Below are 22,521 nucleotides of genomic sequence, written 5' to 3'. Positions count from 1 at the left end.
ACCGTAATAATTATATATTTTAGGTATATTGCAAATGTTTGGATTAGTGTCTGTACTTTATCAGAGGTCACAAACTCGGTGGTGCACGGAATTATTTACATGTGACACAGCCACACGCTTTAGAGTAGCAGAGACAGAAAACAGTTTTCTGCTCGGAACTCAACAAGGTTGTTGTTTTGTCTGTTTTTTGTTAATTTCCTCGAAACCTTATGTCATGCCATTGCCGTTTATTAATGGAGAGAAATCAATGGGAAATGATGTGAGGTCACTATATTTGCCCCCCTATTTTAACTCCTACAAGAGGCATAACTATGTTCCCTACGAAAGTAAAAAGACTGCTACAGTTAAGAAACACATTGTGGGGCTGTGCTTCACTTAAAGCCCACTGCTCCAGACTGGTTTTGGGCATTGAGACAAGCTGTGATGACACTGGAGCTGCAGTTATGGATGAGACAGGGAAAATACTGGGGGAGTCTCTACACTCACAGAAAGAAGTCCATCTCAGGTGGGTGTCACATCTCCATTCAGGTAACAGGCTCACTGCTTTAGGTTTGTTTTCAAACCCACTTAGACTTTATTGTATGGGGTCAGACAAAATAAATAAATACAAACAGAATGTTGAGATATTTGTACTTCAGTATGTGTTGCTACTTTGCACAGGTACATTATTTCAATTCAATTCAAAACCTTTATTTATCCAGGTAAAATCCCATTGAGATCAATGATCTCTTTTTCAAGGGAGACCTGCAGCAGTAGGTTCCACAAGAAGACATAAAAACATAAACAACAGAACAACAAAAGGACATCATACAGCAAAATGTACAGGGATGACAATTTACATATTTAACCACAAGTACAGGTACCAACAGCATCTGATTTTGTAGCATCCAACCGAGCTTTAAAAACATGTAGTGGTACTAGCTTGGTAATTTTCCATTCTTTTTGCAGACTGTTCCATGTTAGTGGAGCTGCACATCTAAAAGCTTTCTTCCCTAAGACAGTCCTAGCACTTGGCACATTTAATAAAAACACAGCATGCGATCTCAGGCAATAAGTACTTTCAATTCGCCGAGAGATCAGGGAGCAGATATAAGATGGTAGTTTATCCAACATGGCTTTGTAAATGAAAAAGTACCAGTGACTGAGCCTCCGTACAGTAAGTGATGGCATAACCGCCTTGGTATACAGGGTACAGTGATGCGTAAGTGCTTTACAATTTGTCAAAAATCTCAGTGCACTGTGATACGCAGCATCTAACTTGCTCAGGTAATTGGAAGGTGCATTCATATATAACAAATCACCATAATCCAGCACAGGTAAAAAGGTCACAGTGACTAGCCTTTTCCTGGCCTCAAGCGAGAAACAGGACTTATTTCTGTAAAAGAAACCTAGCCTAACCCTCAGCTTTTTAAGCAGGTTATTGACATGAAGTTTAAAAGTGAGACAGTCATCAAGCCAGATACCCAAGTATTTGTAACAGGTAACCACTTCAAGTTGTATTCCTTGCGTAGTTACAATATCCAAAGCAGTCTCTGGTGTATTTTTAGCTTTAGCTTTAGAAAAGAGCATCACCTTGGTTTTATCCACATTTAAAAGAAGCTTAAGCTCAGAGAGCTGAGCCTGAATAATGTTAAAAACAGCCTGTAATTTAACAACAGCCTCGTTAATCGAGGGACCTGCACAGTACATAACGGTATCGTCCGCATAAAAATGTAAGGTTGCTCCTTCGACATTTTCACCTAAACTATTAATATAGATAGAGAATAATAGCGGACCTAAAACTGAACCTTGTGGTACACCATTAGTGATGTTTAACCACTCAGAAGACAGCCCATCAAACTGAACACATTGGGATCTTTCAGAGAGGTAGTTTACAAACCACCCTACTGCATGGCTGGACATGCCTATACTGACCAGCCTTTGCTTCAAAATGCGATGATCGACAGTATCAAAAGCTTTGGATAGGTCAACAAATAGAGCTGCACAACTCTGCTTATTATCTAAAATACTCGTAATATCATTTACCACTTTCATTGTGGCAGTGATGGTGCTATGTTGCTTTCTGAAGCCTGACTGATGTTTAGACAGGATGTCATTGTTACATAAAAACTCCTTTACCTGTTCACTCACTAAGCGTTCAAGAACCTTGGCCAGAACTGACAATTTAGAGATGGGTCTATAATTGTTTAATAAGGTGGCCTCCCCTCCTTTTAGTAGAGGAAGGACATAAGCTGACTTCCATACTTTTGGGATTTTGTTCGTGCTGAGAGAGAGGTTAAAAAGAGTAGTAAGAGGTGGAGCAATAAAATCTGCAGCTATCTTTAAAAAGAAAGGTTCTACGTTGTCCGGACCAGCCGGCTTTTTAGGATCTAGCTTGGTTAAGACTTCACGAACAACATCAACAGTAAAAGGAGTAAAACTGAAGGGGTTTTCCAGACCACATTGTTCTGAGTCACCGACTGTGGTGTTCACAGAAACATAATTAGAAACAGAATGAAACAGAGAGCCACAGGACACAAAATGCTCATTAAAACAATTTAGTATGGTGGTCCTATCCGATATAGTGCCAGATTTACTTTTATTCCACTTCATTAGGATTGTAGATGCGAAATATAATACAATTTTTAGTTGCACCTGGAGTAAATGCACAAGCTTGCAGTATACAAAGTCATGAAACCTAGCTGCACCCTTACCAGCTTTGATAACACTTTAATGCATCGATCATTATAATCAAAACACATCATCTATATTAGTCTGAAATGGGCCAATCTGCAGAATGAGTATTTTTTTATGCCAATACTTTTCTACTTTTACTTGAGTAGTATTTTGTTTGCAGGACCTTTACTTGTAACAGAGTACTTCTACACACTGATACTTCTACTTTTACTTAAGTATAAATCTGAGTACTTACTGCTTGTATCTCTTCCCTTTTGAATACTGCAGGACTGGAGGCATCATCCCCACAGTGGCCCAGCAGCTCCACAGAGAGAACATAGAGCGGGTGGTGCAGGAGGCCCTTGAGAGGAGCCACGTGGCCCCCAGCCGGCTCTCAGCTGTGGCCACCACGGTGAAGCCCGGCCTGGGCCTGAGCCTGGGCATCGGGCTGGACTTCAGTCGGAGGTTTGTGAGGCAGCACAACAAGCCCTTCATCCCCATCCACCACATGGAGGCCCACGCCCTCACCGTCAGGATGCACCTGCCGGTTCCCTTCCCCTTCCTGGTGCTGCTGGTCTCTGGAGGTCACTCGCTGCTCGCTGTGGCTCGAGGAGTGGATGACTTCCTGCTTTTGGGTCACAGTCTGGATGAAGCTCCAGGCGATACGATGGATAAAGTAAGGTCATAAAGGGATTGGTCAATTCAAAATCAAATCAAAAATGTGTTTCCTCTTACCTGTTCTGCCATTTATTAATCAAGGTCAGGGGTTATTCAACTATTTGAGGCCAGGGACCCCTTACAGTGGAGACAATGAACAAGTGTTGGAGATGTCTTCCTTCCCAACATATTTATTTGATAGGTTTTTATTTTTTTGCGTATTTATTGGGTTTGTATTTCTTGAAAAAGACAATTATGTTGAAGTTTTAAAAAAAAAGAAATGTTGGCACCACAAGCCATTGAGTTGCATTATAATCAGAGAGAAAACTAGTTTCATAGAGATGAATAGCACTACATTTAACATGAGAAATATATATTTCATGATTTCAGGGTGAATTATTCCATTAACCCCAATATCATTTAGTTTTCATGTTGTTCAATTTGTGTATTTTAACTTAATGTATTATTTTTTCGGATTCAGGTTGCAAGGCGTTTGTCTCTCATAAAGCACCCACAGTGCTCCACACTGAGTGGAGGACAGGCTCTAGAGCTCCTAGCAAAGGATGGAGACAGGTCAAGGTTCCCGTTCAGGACCCCCATGGGACAAACGTACGACTGCTGCTTTTCATTCGCTGGGCTACGGAATCAAGTTAACATGGCGATAATGAAAAAAGAAGCAGAGGAAGGTATGAAGACACAATAGAGGTTTCTCAATACTCTAATTTCCCCTCCTCGACTCCTACCCTCGAGACTTAGTGCCGCCCACAGTAGATGCGAGCGGAGGACTGAGGAGGGGAACCGAGGAGAGAGGAGGGGAAGCAGCAGGTGGTTAGAGAAATGAGAACTCCTCTCCTCTGAGCGGTCATTTTAAAGAGACGTCCATTAATGATGACAGGAGGCACAGCAGCCCTCTGTCTGATGGACAGATGTGTTCATGACGACTTATATATTTACTTTTAATTCATTGACAGTGCGGTATAATGAGACAATAACAGGCTACAGATAAATATATACAATTTCAGAATCAAACAAGTATGAGAGCACTCTCATAATAACGTAACACAATCAGAGACTGGCTATATCCCCCCCTCTCTCTGGTCGCTGAAATGGGGAATTGCAATTACGGGCCAAAAGTTGTATTTTGGCCCATATTTGTATGTACTTGCACAAGTATTAGAAGTAAGCATAGGACACCAAACCAACTGAGACCCGTCTGTCCGCCGCATCTACGCACTGTACAACACACACACACCTACACACTGTACCACACACACCTACAGCTCCTAAAGCATAATCAGGCTACAGCCGTTGTGTATTTTATTATGTGAAGCACTAAATGGTCTGAGAAACATATTGACTCTTTGTTTGTAGATATCTACCAAACTACACCATACAAATACAGAGAGTAATGTAGGCTGAGTGATATATATATTATACACACTGCTCTGCTTTCTGCACGGACCTCACAGATGTTCTCACTGTAAACATTGCGTCGCGATGAAAGCAGCCAGTTACTAAAATAATATCCAGGGGATGCATGCAGAGCTGTCATTGGCTGAGATAAATCCGGCCGTGCGTAACGCCTCCACCGTTCCCGGAAATAGAGTGGCGAAGTCCCTCCCCTTCCGGTGGACCTCCATGGGACCTTATTTCGGAAAAATTATGTATTGAAGTCAATGGAGAGAGAATGATTATCTTTCGATCCCGTTTGAATTGTGCCACGAATTACACATATGATGTTTGTCAATTTAAAAGATAATTTTGCCAGTAAAAAAAAAAAAAAAGTGTCTGTGAAGTAACACATTTTGTTGTGTGAAACGCTGAATGAACTACATCTCTGGTCTTGCACATCAACACACATCACCAAGATGGCCGTCACTACTGTCTTGCTAAACAAGGGATTGACTACCCTCACTATCACCACAATGAAACACGTCCAGAAGAATGTCATGCAAAGCTGCCTGCCTGCCTTCCTTTGATTCTCTCTGAACTGCCTGGTCTTTTTAATGTTTAATGTCAACCATTTGTGCAGATAGCATGAAGTAGAAAAGATCGCCGATGCTAATGTAGCGTTAGCATTTCTCCCCCGGGCTTGAATGGTGTATTATAGAATGATCACACCGATGTGACAGTACTCTTCAAAGGGTTCACAAAATATGACTACTACTCTAACGGCCCGTCCACACAGCGGCGTGCGTTGACGCTTGCCGGCGGGCGTGTCTGACACTCGACCAACAACCAATCACATGAATCTCCCGCCCCAGACACACAAGCACGTGGTTTGATTGGCTAGAGCTTGTACTGGCATATGATTCGATTGGCTGACGCCTCCGTCGAGGCGTCAAAAGTTGAACATTGCTCAACTTTTGTAGCGAGCTACGCCAGCAACGCTCCACGTCGCTTCCCAAAATGCAGTTCGGCTAAAATTGACGTCACCCCATTCAAAGTGAATGGGCAAAAGCGTTGGAAGCTTCAACGCACGCCGCTGTGTGGACTGGCCGTTACGGCCCGTCCACACAGCGGCGTGAGTTGAAAGTTTCACCATTCACTTTGAATGGGGTGACATCACTTTTCGCCAAACTGCATTGTGGGATGCGAAGCGGAGCTTTGCTGGCATGGCTCGGTGCAAAAGTTGAGCAATGTTCAACTTTTGAAGCCTCGGCAGAAGCGTCAGCCAATCGAATCATATGCCAGTACAAGCTCTAGCCAATCAAACCACTGCTTGTGTGACAGGGGCGGGAGATTCATGCGATTGGTTGTTGGTTGAGTTTCAGACACGCCCGCCAGCAAGCTTCAACGCACGCCGCTGTGTGGACGGGCCATTACTGTTTAACATTTTGGGTTACTTAATGTTACTTCATGTTAAGGCTAATACAAATGACAAGGCTAAGGCTGTAATGCTAACTAACGTGCTTGCTACTAGTTAGGTAGCTAACTTGATCCAGCCACTCCTGGTCCTTTCATCAGACAGGAAGCGAAAGAACGAGCAAGACCCATTGCTGGTATGATAACAACCTGGTACTAAGCACACAGGCATCTTGTTAAAGTTATCTTATCTTAGCTATCTCTTATATTTAGCGGAGGAAAACAATTGTGACATCAGTTATGACATCACTTACGCGTAGGGTTGCCAACTTCCAGAAATGGAGAAACGGGACACATGCATGAGTCCCCCGCCCCCGTGCGCGCAAAGATTTTCGGGTGTCTGGCGGATTTAGTTACTTTTTTGTATTACTTTATTAAGGTTTAGGGTTAGGGTTATCTTATTTAATTATTTTGGGGGAGCCAGCCCCTAGAGTTCGAAAATGTTTTTGGGGGTCAAATCCCCCAAAACCCTCAAAATGTCAAAGTTGCTGCATGTGAGGTAGGCCTATAACATCAGTGTATCACACAGTGTGATACACTGATGTTACCTCACATGCAGCAACTTTGTCTTGTTCTGCAGTTGAACTGCCGAAGAATTTAGTTATATTTGATGCACCTTTATTTTGTGTTGCTCGCTTGTGCATTTCTGTGCCAGCATGCTGTTTCAGGTCGTTTTCTCCACCGTGACCTATTGAAAACTCCCTTCGACACAAGGTGTAGAAGACCCGAGACAGATCTCCACTAACGTGCTTTACCCAACTGTGTTTTTCTTCCCACTGTTTGTTGTAAGACACAATTATTTTATTTTTAGAAGGGCCAGGGCCCAGAACCTTATCCTCTCTCTCTTCTCCTCTTTCATTATCACCTCCTCCACCGGCAGTGCTCATTTTCCCACACGACTGAACAGGCCATGGGAGCCTGCCTGCAGACCTCCACTCTCAGGACAGTTCCGGTGCAGGCTGCCAGTGGAGGTGTCCTGAGAGTGGAGGTCTGCACCGGAACTGTCCTGAGAGTGGAGGTCTGCAGGCAGACCCCTCTCGAACAGGCTGACATGCCACACAAACAGTGATGCGGCGCCCGCGGCCCAGCAGAGAAAATCTCACACACACACATGCGAGCATTGTGCATGCCCTGTCAACTGAGCGGTCCTAGCGCCCTTCTCATAGAGCACACAAACACACAGGCACGCAGCCAGACACACTGCATTGTGCGCAAACAGAAACATATTTTTTATTTTTCCCTTACACGGGAGTCCGGGACAAACAAAGTCCCGTACGGGACACGCCCCTTTTGGCTCAAATATGGGACGTCCCGGCTAATACGGGATGGTTGGCAACCCTACTTACGCGACTCTGGGATTTGTAGTCTTTCTAGTTGCGTATTTTCATAGTCTTATATTTCAACAGTTTTACGACAAACTGTGACTTTTTTGACATGGAAATGGTTTTTTAAGATTGACAAACATCATATGTGTAATTCGTGGCACAATTCAAACAGGATCGAAAGATAATCATTCTCTCCCCATTGACTTCAATACATAATTTTTCCGAAATAAGGTCCCATGGACCGGAAGTAGATGGGCGTGACTTTGCCACTCTATGCATCCGCGGAGGAGCCATGGAGGACCCATCTATGGCTGCTTCTCAGGTCGATTATTTTCATTTCCTCGCTCGTTGGTCCTCGGTATCACCGGAAGTTGATTTGTCTGCGCCATCTTTCTCTCACAAAGGAACAGTAAGTCTCTTACTTTTTGGATAGAGTTTTATGTATGACAACTTTACAACTGGTAGAAAGTCAGTCACTGTGTAACACTTTTATTTTCTTAAAGACTGTGACTCTAAAAGGCAAGTTTGTGATTTTAACACTTATTTACTGACACTAGGCAGATTTTGGCTTTTTTCTCGTGTTACTAAGATACTTTTAGACACACTTTGATGTATGCAACACTTAATAACTGGTAGAATATGAAGTACTGTAAGGAATTCGGTTTCTTTTTAATGGCCTAGGCAGATTTTGGCTTTTTTCTCTTGCCAAGATACTTTGAGACACACTTTGAGGTATGCAAAACCTCAAAACTAGAAATGAAGTACATTGTCTGATTAGATTTTTTCTTAGAGACTGTTTCTCTAAAAGGCAAGTTTGTGATTTTAACACTTTTTACTGACACTCGGCAGATTTGTGTGTAATTCTCTCACAAAGGAACAGTAAGATACCATTTTTATGTATGCAAAACCTTAAACATTTTTTAAACCAAGATACTTTTGTGATACACTTTTATGTAGGAACATTTTACAACTGGTAGAATGTCATTTACTTTGTAACAAATATATTTTCTTGAAGACTGTGACTCTAAAAAGGCACGTTTTGTGATTTTAACACTTTTGTACTGGCACTAGGCAGATTTTGTTTTTTCTCTCGTTATTTTTCTCTTACTTGTGGATACAGTTTTACGTTGGTCAACTTTACAACTGGTAGAAAGTTAAGTACTTTTTCTGAACAGATTTTCTTAAATAATCAAACTCTAAATGGAAAGTTTGTGATTTTAACACTTATTTATTGACACTAGGTAGATTTTGGCTTTTTCTCTTTTCTTGTGTTACTAAGATACTTTTAGACACACTTTGATGTATGCAACACTTAACAACTGGTAGAATATGAAGTAATTTGTAAGGAATTCAGTTTCTTTCAATGGCCTAGGCAGATTTTGGCTTTTTTCTCTTGCCAAGATACTTTGAGACACACTTTGAGGTATGCAAAACCTTAAAACTAGAAATGAAGTACATTGTCTGATTAGATTTTTTCTTAAAGACTGTTTCTCTAAAAGGCAAGTTTGTGATTTTAACACTTTTTTACTGACACTCTGCAGATTTGTGTGTAATTCTCTCACAAAGGAACTGTAAGATACACTTTTTATGTATGCAAAACCTAAAATACTTTATCTGAATATATTTTCTTTTAAGGCACTTTTGAAATTATTTATTTATTATTTCAGTGGATCAATCCAGTTTTGTTAATATCATTGCTTTTTTCTCTTTTCTTGTGTTAGTAAGATACTTTTAGACACACTTTGATGTATGCAATACTTAGCAACTGGTAGAATATGTAAGTACTTTGTAAGGAATTTGTTTTCTTTTAATGGCCGTTTTCTTTAAACACTTGTTCAGTTAAACAATGGTTTTTTTTCTGATAGCCTTACATATTTTAGTTATTTTCTGCTACCAAGATACTTTTAGATACACTTTGATGTACGCAACACTTAACAAAGGGAATAATATTAAGTACTTTGTAAGGAATGGGGTTTTCTTTAATGGGTGCAAAACTTTAGAACTAGATAAAATATTCATTAATTTGTAATGAATTGAGTTTCTTTTTTGATTTTCAACATACTATTGTACACAATGACTTTTCCATATATTTTTTTTCTGACAAACTATACTTTTGACTTATTCCGTAAAATCATGACAAACTATTACTTATTCTAAAATGTGACCTCTTGCTGCTTGGTTGGAAATGATAGACGAAAAAGCTACAAAGCTTAAAGAACTTTTTAAAAAACTCTCAATTATACAGATGACTCCCCCCATTCAACTCAATAAGTCCCACCCTCCACTCAGCAAATCATCTGAAACTAAGGACCCCACTAAGACAACCGTTGAAAACTAGCCATGGATCTGAGAAAAACCAAGTCTCCCCCCGCGAGTTGCAGCCAGGAACAAACTCCTAGACTACCATCATCACCACCATTTTGGAGACCCGAATCTTGCAATACTACTGCTGCTGATTTTGCTCCTTGGGCCAAGACGTCTCTGTTTATGGACATAGTGAAATCGGTGTTGGTTGATATTGTGGAGAGGGTGATACATCGGTACAGAGAATACATCTGCAACGGATGCCGAGTCAGTCACCCCGGCCAGAGGCAACACGATTGTCTGAATGACATGCCCAATTTTTTCTTCAGAAACAATTACAACGCGTTAATGAAAAGACTCTGGCTCACCGACTTCATTACTGAGATCGACCAGACTCTTATTGATAAAGACATTTTTACGGATGATTGGAGGATCCAAGGCACTTCGGAGACAATGTACTTCATTTTCTAGTTTTAAGGTTTTGCATACCTCAAAGTGTGTCTACAAGTATCTTGGCAAGAGAAAAAAGCCAAAATTTGCCTAGGCCATTAAAAGAAACTGAATTCCTTATAAAGTACTTCATATTCTACCAGTTGTTAAGTGTTGCATACATCAAAGTGTGTCTAAAAGTATCTTAGTAACACGAGAAAAGAGAGAAAAAAAAGCCAAAATCTGCCTAGTGTCAATAAATAAGTGTTAAAATCACAAACTTGCCTTTTAGAGAAACAGTCTTTAAGAAAAAATCTAATCAGACAATGTACTTCATTTCTAGTTTTAAGGTTTTGCATACCTCAAAGTGTGTCTCAAAGTATCTTGGCAAGAGAAAAAAGCCAAAATCTGCCTAGGCCATTGAAAGAAACTGAATTCCTTACAAATTACTTCATATTCTACCAGTTGTTAAGTGTTGCATACATCAAAGTGTGTCTAAAAGTATCTTAGTAACACAAGAAAAGAGAAAAAGCCAAAATCTACCTAGTGTCAATAAATAAGTGTTAAAATCACAAACTTTCCATTTAGAGTTTGATTATTTAAGAAAATCTGTTCAGAAAAAGTACTTAACTTTCTACCAGTTGTAAAGTTGACCAACGTAAAACTGTATCCACAAGTAAGAGAAAAACAACGAGAGAAAAAACAAAATCTGCCTAGTGCCAGTACAAAAGTGTTAAAATCACAAAACGTGCCTTTTTAGAGTCACAGTCTTTAAGAAAATACATTTGATACAAAGTAAATGACATTCTACCAGTTGTAAAATGTTCCTACATAAAAGTGTATCACAAAAGTATCTTGATTTAAAAAATGTTTAAGGTTTTGCATACATAAAAATTGTATCTTACTGTTCCTTTGTGAGAGAATTACACACAAATCTGCCGAGTGTCAGTAAAAAGTGTTAAAATCACAAACTTGCCTTTTAGAGAAACAGTCTCTAAGAAAAAATCTAATCAGACAATGTACTTCATTTTCTAGTTTTAAGGTTTTGCATACCTCAAAGTGTGTCTCAAAGTATCTTGGCAAGAGAAAAGAGAAAAAAGCCAAAATCTGCCTAGTGTCAGTAAATAAGTGTTAAAATCACAAACTTGCCTTTTAGAGTCACAGTCTTTAAGAAAATAAAAGCGTTACACAGTGACTGACTTTCTACCAGTTGTAAAGTTGCCATACATAAAACTCTATCCAAAAAGTAAGAGACTTACTGTTCCTTTGTGAGAGAATTACACACAAATCTGCAGTGTCAGTAAAATTGTTAAAATCACAAAATGCCTTTAAGAGTCACAGTCTTAAAGAAAATCTGTTCAGAAAAAGTACTTAACTTTCTACCAGTTGTAAAGTTGTCATACATAAAATGATATCCAAAAAGTAAGAGAAAGACAACGAGATAAAAAAAGCTAAATCTGCCTAGTGTCAGTAAAAAAGTGTTAAATCACAAACTTGCCTTTTAGAGTCACATTCTTAAATAACATCTATTTAGACAAAGTATTTCATTTGTTCTAGTTTTAACTTTTTGCATACAACTTACGAGAACATCCAGTTCACAAGTCATACAATTTCAAAAAGAACATCCTTGGTTAACAACAACTTCATAGGGGCTTTTAAAGTTGTGTGAAGTAATTAAACATTAAAAATACAAGATCAGGGGGTCATTAAGATCTTTTAAATTATTATTACCCCTCTTCATAAAAGAGACTTCCTTATACAGATGTAGCGCTTCATTTCAGACAGTTTGAAAGGCGAGGGCCGTGATTGGTACGTGATCTGCCCTCGCTCAAGGGAAAACCTCCAGCTTGACTTGAGACCTCCCCCGTGATAAATACATGTAATTATTATGAAGCCAGCTGCAATGGATCATTGATCCACCAGGGGATGCAGTGGGGTTCCACACTGGAGCTCATGTGAAATAAAGTCAGATACAGTACGCTGGATGTACAGCGGAACTTTGTTAAGATCCATATGTCACGGATATCATACTCTGTGCTAAATAAGAGACATGTAATCATTTACAAAACATCATCATGTTGTTATTTAACAAAATAATGTTGTTTAGTAGAAAAAAACGAACGGGAAGAAATGCAGCTCGGCTCTCGATTTTTAATCCTAATTTAATCATCATCTTCACCACGATCATTTATGTTTATGTTTGCCGAATTGACATGAAATCACTGACACATATGAATATACTGTATTCAACTCGTCGGCAGATCAGGATCCCAATGCGTAGCGGAGGGATCTTGATCTGCATGAAGGGTGTTATTTTCCCCATAAGGAACACGTCGCTGCAAATTATCCCGCTTATTAAATGGCCACATTCTCAACAAAGTAACGACATGACTCCCAATATTAATTGAAATGCTTTTATGGATTTCGAAAATGTTTTTATTGATTTAAAAAATAGTTGTATTGATTTAAATTGACATGCATCCGCTAAGAAAAATAGTCCGTTGTTACAGTTTTTTAAACAGTCTGAATGAAACGGCAGCTCTCAGCTGCACAACTAATGGCCCATCAACCACAGCTCTCTCCCCCCCCCCTCCCCCCTGATCTTTCTTCTCCAGCAGCTAAATTAACTGTAGGTTACTCTGAGTGACAAGCTTACAGTTAGACACAACACTGTCATTGCAAGTGACCCTCAGTTAGTTGACTTTTATGTTCAACTGCTAAATTCGTTACTGATAAAAAAGGGCTTCTTCTGTACCTAATTACCTTAACACTAGAACCGCCAGAGGTTTTTGTATAGGCCTACCTAAAACCGTCAAATCCCGCTATTAGAATGCAATTTTTAACAACATAGGGTGATACATAACACACTTTCAGGAAAAGTCACAGACTGGGAGACTTTAATATTTTATTGAAAAAAAGTTACATTGCACACACACAACACACCCGATTGGCGGTCCTAGTGTTAAATAAACTCACTAATTAATGAAACCAGTTCAATACGCATTATTCTTATTCTTATCATTCTTTATGAGCGCAGAAAAAGTCTTCAAATCAGACCTGTTTTTTAAATGAAATCTGACGGCAGGCAGTTAGCTCTGATCACCTATGATAAATGCGCCACACCTAATCGCTGGCCATTCAGCCACACAGCTACCTCTATACAAATCAAACTGTAGACGGTGTGAAAGCACCTATTGTTTTAAATAATGGTCGGAATGTGACCTGTGAGCCTTCTGAATTACCGTGGGACAGCACATTCTAAACTAAAATGTTCAATCAATAAAGTAACATCTTATCTTATCTTATCTTAATAATATCTTCATATTAATAATAATAATAAATCATACAGTATGTGTCCGAAAGGGAGCAGGAGGAAGCAAACACAAAAATATACAAAAAATATACTGTATATTAAAGCAAACGATTGTAAAGGTAAAAGTATGAGCATAACAAATAAAGAAGTGTAATGTAAACATTTACATTATTATTATGATTATTTAATATATAAAGACTATATATTATTGAATTACAATATTAGATATACTTTAGTTGATCTAAAATATTGATGTGTTCAAATGCTCTTCAAAACACAACTGCAAGTCCATGAAAGTTGTCTTTCTGTATTTATAATAATTCATAATTCCTTACATTTATTATAGCGCTTTTCCAGATGCTCAAAGCGCTTTACAAATACACATTACACATATCATACATGCAATGGTCACCACTGTGGACAATACCCACAGGAGCAAGTTCAGGTGAAGTGTCTTGCCCAAGGACACAACGGCCTGACGCAGTGGCGGCAGGAGCGGGTTTCGAACTGGAGTTCCCCAGCACCCCCCTTGATCTGATGATCAGATGCACAGACCACTGCGCCACCCGTCCCCTATTTGTGAATGAAGCGCCATCTCCTGGTTAAAGCCTGAAATTGAAAATCTGGCAACGCCCTCTTGGAAAATAGTGGGAGGGCTTAACATTCCTCGATACTGGTCTTAGGCAGGTCGTAGGCAGGAAGCTGTAAGCTGGAGTCTGAAATGAGGTGCTACATCTGTAGTTAATAAAGTAATTACACATTAGTTCACACAAATCATATAAAAAAACTAATCTAATTTAGAGAGGACAATAAAAGTTTTAGGTGACTTAGTGAGTGAAAATTAATGGCTTTTTATTTAGTCTGCACAGATTTCTTTCTTTTTTTTCACCTAACTCCACCCCCACTATCTTCTGGCCTCATAGCGTGTGACAGGAAGGGGTGGAGAAAGGGGGAGAGGCCGGGGGTGTGAGGGGACGGAGGCGAGACAGTTTCACGCACAACTTCAAAGAGACTGCCTTAATCAACACCTAGATTAACATCAGAGGCTTATAACACGCCGGTGTTAAATCACACCTGCCTGTTATAACACCTCAACCCTCACATCAAAGGACAGACATCAAAGGCTAATTAGATTAGACAACAAAGGGCTGTGAGGGGACGGGGGCGAGACAGTCTCACGCACAACTTCATAGAGACTGCCTTAATCAACACCTAGATTAACATCAGAGGCTTATAACACGCTGGTGTGAAATCACACCTGCCTGTTATAACACCTCAACCCTCACATCAAAGGATTAGACAACAAAGGCGCTACACCGGGGGGCATTTCACACCTAGGTGTGACATCCACCTCGAACAAAGGGCGGGACTTAGCTCATTAGCATAAGTAGGAGAGATGTGACCTGTCACACCACCTGTCACTTTGCATGCATACTAATGTAATTGAAACAGTATCATTATTACTACTTATGTGCAATAAGTTCATTTCAATACGTTTTGAAATAACCTTTGAACCAGTCCGGCCCTCGACTAGTACCGATATTTTTATTTTGGCCCACTGTGTATTTCAGTTTGACACCCCTGCTCTATGGTCTCAGAAAGGAAAACCACAACCACCAGATTCTTTCAGCTTATGTTGCTCAAAACATCAAATAACAACAAACACGACTACTGCACTGAACTGCACTAAACCATGGGATCATACATGTTAATAGTTTCACCTGTGCTTTTCATGCAAATGGAAAGTCAAGGAAGGTGTCTGAAATTCAACGCATCTAAGAATTTTGTTTTGTTTTGGAAACTGTAGTACAAACAAAAAACTGAAGTACACAAATAGAGGTTTAAGATCTATTTATACAACTGTTTGGGAACATCAAATACATCATTATAAGCTGTAGCTTCAGCCATAACATATTACAAATGGAGCTTTCTTGCTTTTCTCCAGTGAACCTACTTTGGTTTTGGACAAAACAAGGCCTATTTTACCATTATCTCACCTCTAGAAAATAATGGGGCAGATTCATTTATATTGACAATAATTCATAAATTAAGTTGGTAAATTGCAGCCCTAGAATAAACACACTCTTGATAATGAAAAAAAGTATACTTTCTGTCACTAGTTCCCTAGTATTCTCACATGTTACTTACTTGTACCCTCTGCAGGTATAGAGCAGGGGACTCTGCTGTCCTGTGTGAAGGACATTGCAGCTGCCACACAGCACACGGTGGCCTGTCATCTGGCAAAGCGCACGCACCGGGCCATCGTGTTCTGCAAGGAGAACGGCATGCTGCCATCCAGCAATCCCATCCTGGTGAGTGTCACTATTTATTTAATACTCCCATAGATCTTTGAGACAATGTAGCTGATGTTCAACATTTCAGTTATTGATTCTTATTGGAATCTTTTTTTATTTCAAATGTTAACAACATCAAATAAAGACTTTTACATTCATATAATATGCATTTATCACAACAAACAGTTGCTGTATTTACTGACACGAAAAGAAAAAAATGTAAACGTACACAAGGTTCAGGAAAAAAAGGATAATAATTGAGATAATGTATAAATTAAATGGTACTCTGTTATGCAAAGTAAATGTATTGTTAATATTCAAAATATGACATGTTTATGACAAAAGATATATAACTCTACAAGCTTGAAGACTGCGTTACTGCAATTACTTGCGCATTTGATCGGTTAAATCCAAATAATTAAACCTAAATACAAATAAATACTTTAAATAGCCGCTGAAATTGATGTTTACACATAACTTAGTAAAGAACAACAATGCCCAGCTGTTTTTCAGAAACTATAGAAATACTTCACCCACAAAATGTGTACTAATAACTCACTCTGTTACCTTAAATTCTCTAATTCTAGAAATGCTTTGTTTTTTCTCACATGCCTTTTCATTTCAACTTTACCATTCAAAACATTTTCGTATAAAAAGTATGAAGCTAGTGCAGACCAGCGAGTCCAAAGTGAAGCAAATCCAAAGAGTTTTTTATTGTTTGGTTGTAGCAAAAAGTGCATGTGATGGAAAAGTAGTGAGTATACAACTGGATGAACGAGACTTTACTGTATGGGCTCAGAACAGTCTCATAATACACACATGCACACAGAAGGATTCACACTTGTATTTCCGGATCCACATACATGTAAATAAAATACAAATACAGAAAAAAGTTTTACATATGTATTTTTGATCCTCACATATTTGTTTCCCGTTCAAAACCTCTGAACCTGCAAACACAAACCGCTTTCTGTGCACGGATCGCTGTGCATTCGTGTGTGGGTTTTTTGAGACTCCCCTGATGGTCAGCCGATTTGTACTTGTAATTTTTTCTAACTATAGCCAATCAGATGTCTCCTCAATTCTAAGCCAATCACATTTTTCATATAGTTTTGCTGTTATAATGTACTTATCTAATCAGGACTTTTTGGATTCTCAGTTGACTTTGAAAGTATGTGAGAAAAACAAAATGTTCTTCAAGAGTTCTACACAGGGTGAGCAGTTAATATACAAATGGTCTTTTTGTGGTTGAAGTATTTCTTAAACAGACAGTATGTGTTCTGAACTAATGAGCTTTCAGTTGAAACCCAAAGATAGTGTACTGGTGTCTGAAAGTACTGAACTAGGGACAAACACATTCTGTTCCTTTCAGGGGATTTATGAGGTGAACACTATGAATTCTGTTCAGGTCCTGTCTGGAGGAGTAGCCAGCAATGAGTACATCCGCAAGACTCTGAGCATCATCACTGAGACCACAGGACTACATCTGCTCTGCCCCCCTGCCAAATTCTGCACTGACAACGGAGTGATGATTGCATGGTGGGTGTACTGAGGTTCAGTAAAGCTTAAAAATGTATCCGATTGGATGATTTGCCCCACTATACAGTTCCTTTTTGTGTTTTTATACCAGGAATGGTGTTGAGCGCCTGAGAGAAGGGAAAGGGATACTACCTCCAAATGTGGATGTCTGCTATGAGCCAAAGTAAGTATTTACAATGTCAGTAGATAGCTCCTATTATACCATCAGCTCTAATGCGTGTTGTGTTCCAGGGCGCTGCTGGGTGTGGACATGAGTGCCGAGGTGAGGGCAGCGGCCATCAGGCTGCCGTCAGTCCGGATCAAGATCCACAACTGAGGCTGCTGCTTATCTTCTGTCACTCCTATAGCCCAGATCAGAGTATATACCCAGGGGTGCACATAACTTTTTTGCCCTGGTTCTCAAAGGAGCACCTGGAGATGTTGCTTGGTGCTCATCCTTAAAATGAAATAAACCGTAACTTTTGAGGTGGTCTTGACTTTATTTGCCAGACACACGGCACTGAACACACATGCAGAGGTGAACACAGAACACACATGCAGAGGTGAACACAAGACAACATTAGCACGACCAGTAATCCTACAAGCTGTCATCACTACCCTCCTGACTGTTCTCATCACTGTCTTCCTCTCTGTCTCTCGGTAGCTGATGATGTAGGCCTACTACTTTCTCTCTGGTTGAGTCTGCGATTAGATGCTTGCATCCACAAGTCAACAGCTGGTTTTCGGTCGAAAGTCTCTGTTGTCATCTTAGACAAGTGGATGTAATCAATGTGTGAACATAACCAATAGCCAATAACAAATGAATGTAACTTATTTTATTTGTGTTGTTCATTCATATCTTATTTTACCTTAACATTTATTTATTTATGCATTTTTTTTTTTATCTCTCCAGTTTTAAAGGATATTTTTGGTTACTGTCCTATAGTATACATTGGAATGATTTAAAACCTGTTTATCCCAATAATTATAAAGGAGTGCCTTGGAAATATGTGTTATCGCTATTGGGTAATCCCCTGCGCACTCGCGCAGCACTGAAACACTTGTAGTCCACGCCCACCCACGAGGTGGGCCCCACCCTCGGGCTCCCTTCCGGTATAAATAGGAAGGAGGCCCGACAATCTGCTCCCACACAAACAACTTTTCTTCAGCTATTCGTGGAGCCAGTGGGGCCCAGAACTTAGAGGGCTACGCCTATACTCATAGAAGCTGGAGTTACAGTAGGTAACTTCAGTTCTATTTCGTATATGGCTTCGCCCTCTAAGGCTATCGCTATTAGGTTAAGGGCGAAGCAAGATGTAGTCTGCGCCCCACTGGGTCTGCCCGGTACTACAAGCACAGACACACCTGCTCAGATAATAACCCATGCCTACTGCACCATGCGAATGGTGCATCACAGTCCCTGGAATATAGCATAACACGAATATTTTCCATGAGGGGACGAAGGCTGGGAACAATACAAACCTGCCGCTGTGAAAAAGTAGAGACGAAGGTCACACTTTGCCCAGCGACAAAAAGAGGGGGAACAAGGGCAGCTCTCTGCGTGTAGACAGGCAGGAGAGCGCACAGCTGGATCCCTGACACCACTCACTCTGACAAGACACTCAGTACAGGGTGTGTCAGAGAGGAATGGGAGACATCCCTCAAATAAAATTTAAAAAATGAACAGGGGGAAGACCAAGATGCAGCAGTGCAAATGTCTTCCACTGACATTCCTCCGTGCAAAGCCGTGGAGGAGGAAATTCCTCTGGTGGAGTGTGCACTGATGTTCCCCGGGGGATCCACCCCAGAGAAGACATATGCCTGCGACACAGCCTCACACAGCCAGTGTGACAGCTGTTGTGCAGACAGAGGCTGCCCGATCGAGCGCTCTCTATAATGCACAAACACGCGCTGAGAACAGCACAAGGCAGCCGTGCGCGCCACATAGCAGGACAGCGCGCGCACAGGACAGAGGAGATGAGACGTGGCTTCTTCCTCCGACCTGTGAGGAGGGGGAAAGAAGCCATCCAAGGTGATCACTCTTGACCTAAAAGAGCACAGGTCTGAGTCTCCGTACTCCTCGCATAAAACGGAGAGAGCGTCCCCGCGCCACGGAATTTTCCCCATGGTCCCATGCCTGACAGCATACGCTGTAGGCATGGAAACCAGGACGCTCCCGTGCGCTCCGGGGTGAGGGAATGCTCCAGTTTTGGGACAAAATTAACATGGGATCACTCCGGTCATTGTACCTACTTTGTCTCACTGGAATATTAACGGTCAGATTGAATACAACATCGACACCATTTCTCCGGCCAATGACGGGAGAGTTTTGAAAGTGACAAAACACTGTAGCACATTTAAAAACAATTAAACAATGTTTAACCAGGATTCAGGCACCTTCCCTGGCTTGTAAAATGTGGTGATGCGCCCTGGAGGTATCAGACTATTGAAAACATGCATACCCAGGATTCAATCACTTTTCCTGGCTTGTAAAGTGCTGGAGCAGCCTGTTCTCTGGGTAAACTCTCTTTGCATTGTAAGCACTATTTCTGCTATCACTATCACCACTTTTCCCCACGTTTCAAACACTTATTCCTGGGTAGAAAAGCCATGTGCTGCATGGTGCTCTCTGGGTACACTCTGCCTCTATTCACACCACTTTTCCCTGCATTTCAAACACTTATTCCTGGGTAGAAAATCCATGTGCTTCATGGTGCTCTCTGGGTACACTCTCCCTCTATTCACACCACTTTTCCCCACCTTTCAAACACTTATTCCTGGGTAGAAAATCCATGTGCTGCATGGTGCTCTCTGGGTAAAATCTCCTCCTATTTACAACACTTTTCCCCGCGTTTCAAACACTTATTCCTGGGTAGAAAATCCATGTGCTGCATGGTGCTCTCTGGGTACACTCTCCCTCTATTCACACCACTTTTCCCCACGTTTCAAACACTTATTCCTGGGTAGAAAAGCCATGTTCTAACTGGCACTGCTTCTAACAATACTTTAGCCCACATCAGAGCCCTGTTCCCTGGGTAATAGAGGGTGGGTGATGTGCCCTGGGTGTCTGTGTCTGGTCTTCTGGGTGATTTTGTCAGTTTATGGAGCTTTGGTCACAAATCCTGGAGGTTCCAGGCCAAATTTGGGTGCTCATAGGCGGCCTGCCATGCGCACCCACCCATGGAAAGAAGAACAAAGTAAAGAAAACGGTCAATTATATCTTAAAATAATCAAAAATGAAGTTTTAAAAGTTGTCGAAAAAACGACTGAGTGCCAACGGAGAAGGGGCTCGAAAAAGCTCAACCCTTTTGCGCTTCGAGCCGAAGCCCCGGACACTTTTACACTTCTCCGTCGCAACTTACAACGGAGAGGGGAAAGAAAGTTTCCCCTCCTCCGTCGGAAAAATTAATTCAGCCATTTCAGACTACTGCATGAAATCGGAAACCCGGTTTTTTGAGAGGAAAAAAAATGGCTGTCTGATGTCCTGGAGGAATGTATGCATGCCATGTGCACTCTGGCTCGGATAGATTTGTTGCCTGCAGACCCCCCAGCCTGGTTCTTACCAAACTTTAAGTTTGCAAACTGGTCTCTGGATGAATGGAAGGGGAGCTTGAGGGGACTCTACCATCATTATGAGGCACTATTACATTTTCTCATTTTCACCCGTTTTGTCTGGTTGTCAAAAAACTTTAAGTTTCCAAATGTGACTCTGGATGCATGTCAGGGATGTGACATTCAAGTTGTTGAATTTCAGTTTAGTTTGACAGTATTTTGTTTTCTTATGCGCCGGTTCATCTGACATGTTTGCAAGTTTATCTATCTAGGTCAGTGCTTCTCAAATTGTGGTCCGTGTGTATATTGGTAACATTTCATATTGGAAATGAATGTATTTATTTAAGCTTTCCGCACTCTCGCGGGAATATCTCCGCAATAGAGATCCGCAGTGACGCATCCTAAAACCCAGAAATAAGTTAGCATTTTTAGCACTTCCGGTTCCTTCGTCAAAAAGCAATGCATTTTCTCCATAGGGTTTTGGAAAATAGCTCGAAATAGGGTCTGTGGTTGACACAAATTGAAGAGATAAATCACGTTTTGTTCTATGACATTAAATACATCAGCAGTGACCCCACTGGTGATTTTTGAAGAGTTTATGTGTCTGAAAAACGATGGTTGTTACCGAGTGGCTGAATAGGACAACAGAAATTGTTGCGGCCATTGTACGTCATTACGCCGAACACGTAAACACTCCCGCTAAATTTATTTTACCCCCGTGTTCTGCTTGAAAGCAAGTACCTGCCTATCTTTAGTATCTGTATATCTATATCTGACCATTAGAATCTGTATTTTTGAAATTGTCGTTTTTAACACTAGTTTTACAAATTATAGAATAATTAATTTCCAGTGTTTTCCAATTGTACTCGGCAGTTCGTTTCGTTAGCTAACGTTAGCTAAAGCTAGCGCTACTAGCACTACTTCGTTTCCCGGCCAATGTTTTCCAAAGGAGAGTCTGGATTCGTGCTATGAGGTAAGCTGACGTTACATTTGTGTCCATGTCACGGTGAAATTTAAATGATTGGTAGTGACTGTATCGCCGTTTTAGAGATGGCGCTGCTGAAAAGACTGCAACATAAGTAAAGATAATGAATAAATCCTGTTAAAACCTGTGTGGCTTATATGATAAGTCTAATTAGTACAAGCAGCATAACGTTTCACCATGTAACTAAAGATTGTAGTCAGGGAAATCAGACATATTGAACTAATAACAAATCACCTCTGGCTGGAAGAGAACTCTCTGCTCCATAGCTTCTCTTGGACGTAAAATCACATATACATTTTACATTTATATTCAATTTAATATTTAATATTCCATCCCTCACATACTTTTGTATATATAATAACTTATATTTTATTTTTCTTGTTATGCTGCTGCAACACAAACATTTCCCAAATTGGGATCAATAAAGTAATATATTATCTTAATTAAGAAATATAACTATTATAATTAGTGTAGCAGCTGACACCTATTTTCAATATGGATTAATCTACCATTTATTTCTTTAGTTCAATTTTGATCTATGAAAATGTCAAAATAGTGAAAATGTTCACGAGACTTATCAAAATGCAAGGTTATATCTTTAGATGTTTTGTTTTAGCCTATGTA

General features: G+C 40.4%; 1 protein-coding gene across 1 annotated transcript; it reads left to right on the top strand.

Moving 5' to 3' along the window:
• Positions 1 to 113: 113 nt before the first annotated feature.
• On the top strand, positions 114 to 17,846 carry osgepl1 (O-sialoglycoprotein endopeptidase-like 1). Its single transcript, XM_034221497.1, has 7 exons — positions 114 to 505; positions 2,944 to 3,331; positions 3,794 to 3,998; positions 15,712 to 15,860; positions 17,251 to 17,381; positions 17,473 to 17,544; positions 17,613 to 17,846. The coding sequence occupies exons 1-7, from the start codon at positions 312 to 314 to the stop codon at positions 17,695 to 17,697; spliced, it is 1,224 nt and encodes a 407-aa protein (XP_034077388.1). The 5' UTR covers positions 114 to 311; the 3' UTR covers positions 17,698 to 17,846.
• Positions 17,847 to 22,521: the final 4,675 nt, after the last annotated feature.

Source organism: Gymnodraco acuticeps, unplaced genomic scaffold (assembly GCF_902827175.1).
Source record: "Gymnodraco acuticeps unplaced genomic scaffold, fGymAcu1.1, whole genome shotgun sequence".
NCBI lineage: Eukaryota > Metazoa > Chordata > Actinopteri > Perciformes > Bathydraconidae > Gymnodraco > Gymnodraco acuticeps.
The sequence above is the reverse complement of the archived record's forward strand: the minus strand, read 5'-3'. Positions and strand labels throughout refer to the sequence as shown.

Coding starts and splice junctions, on each gene's coding strand:
- osgepl1 (XM_034221497.1), top strand. CDS start 312: ATGTTCCCTACGAAAGTAAAAAGACTGCTACAGTTAAGAAACACATTG. Junction 15,861..17,250: donor CATCCAGCAATCCCATCCTG/GTGAGTGTCACT, acceptor AATTCTGTTCAG/GTCCTGTCTGGAGGAGTAGC. Junction 17,545..17,612: donor GATGTCTGCTATGAGCCAAA/GTAAGTATTTAC, acceptor GTTGTGTTCCAG/GGCGCTGCTGGGTGTGGACA.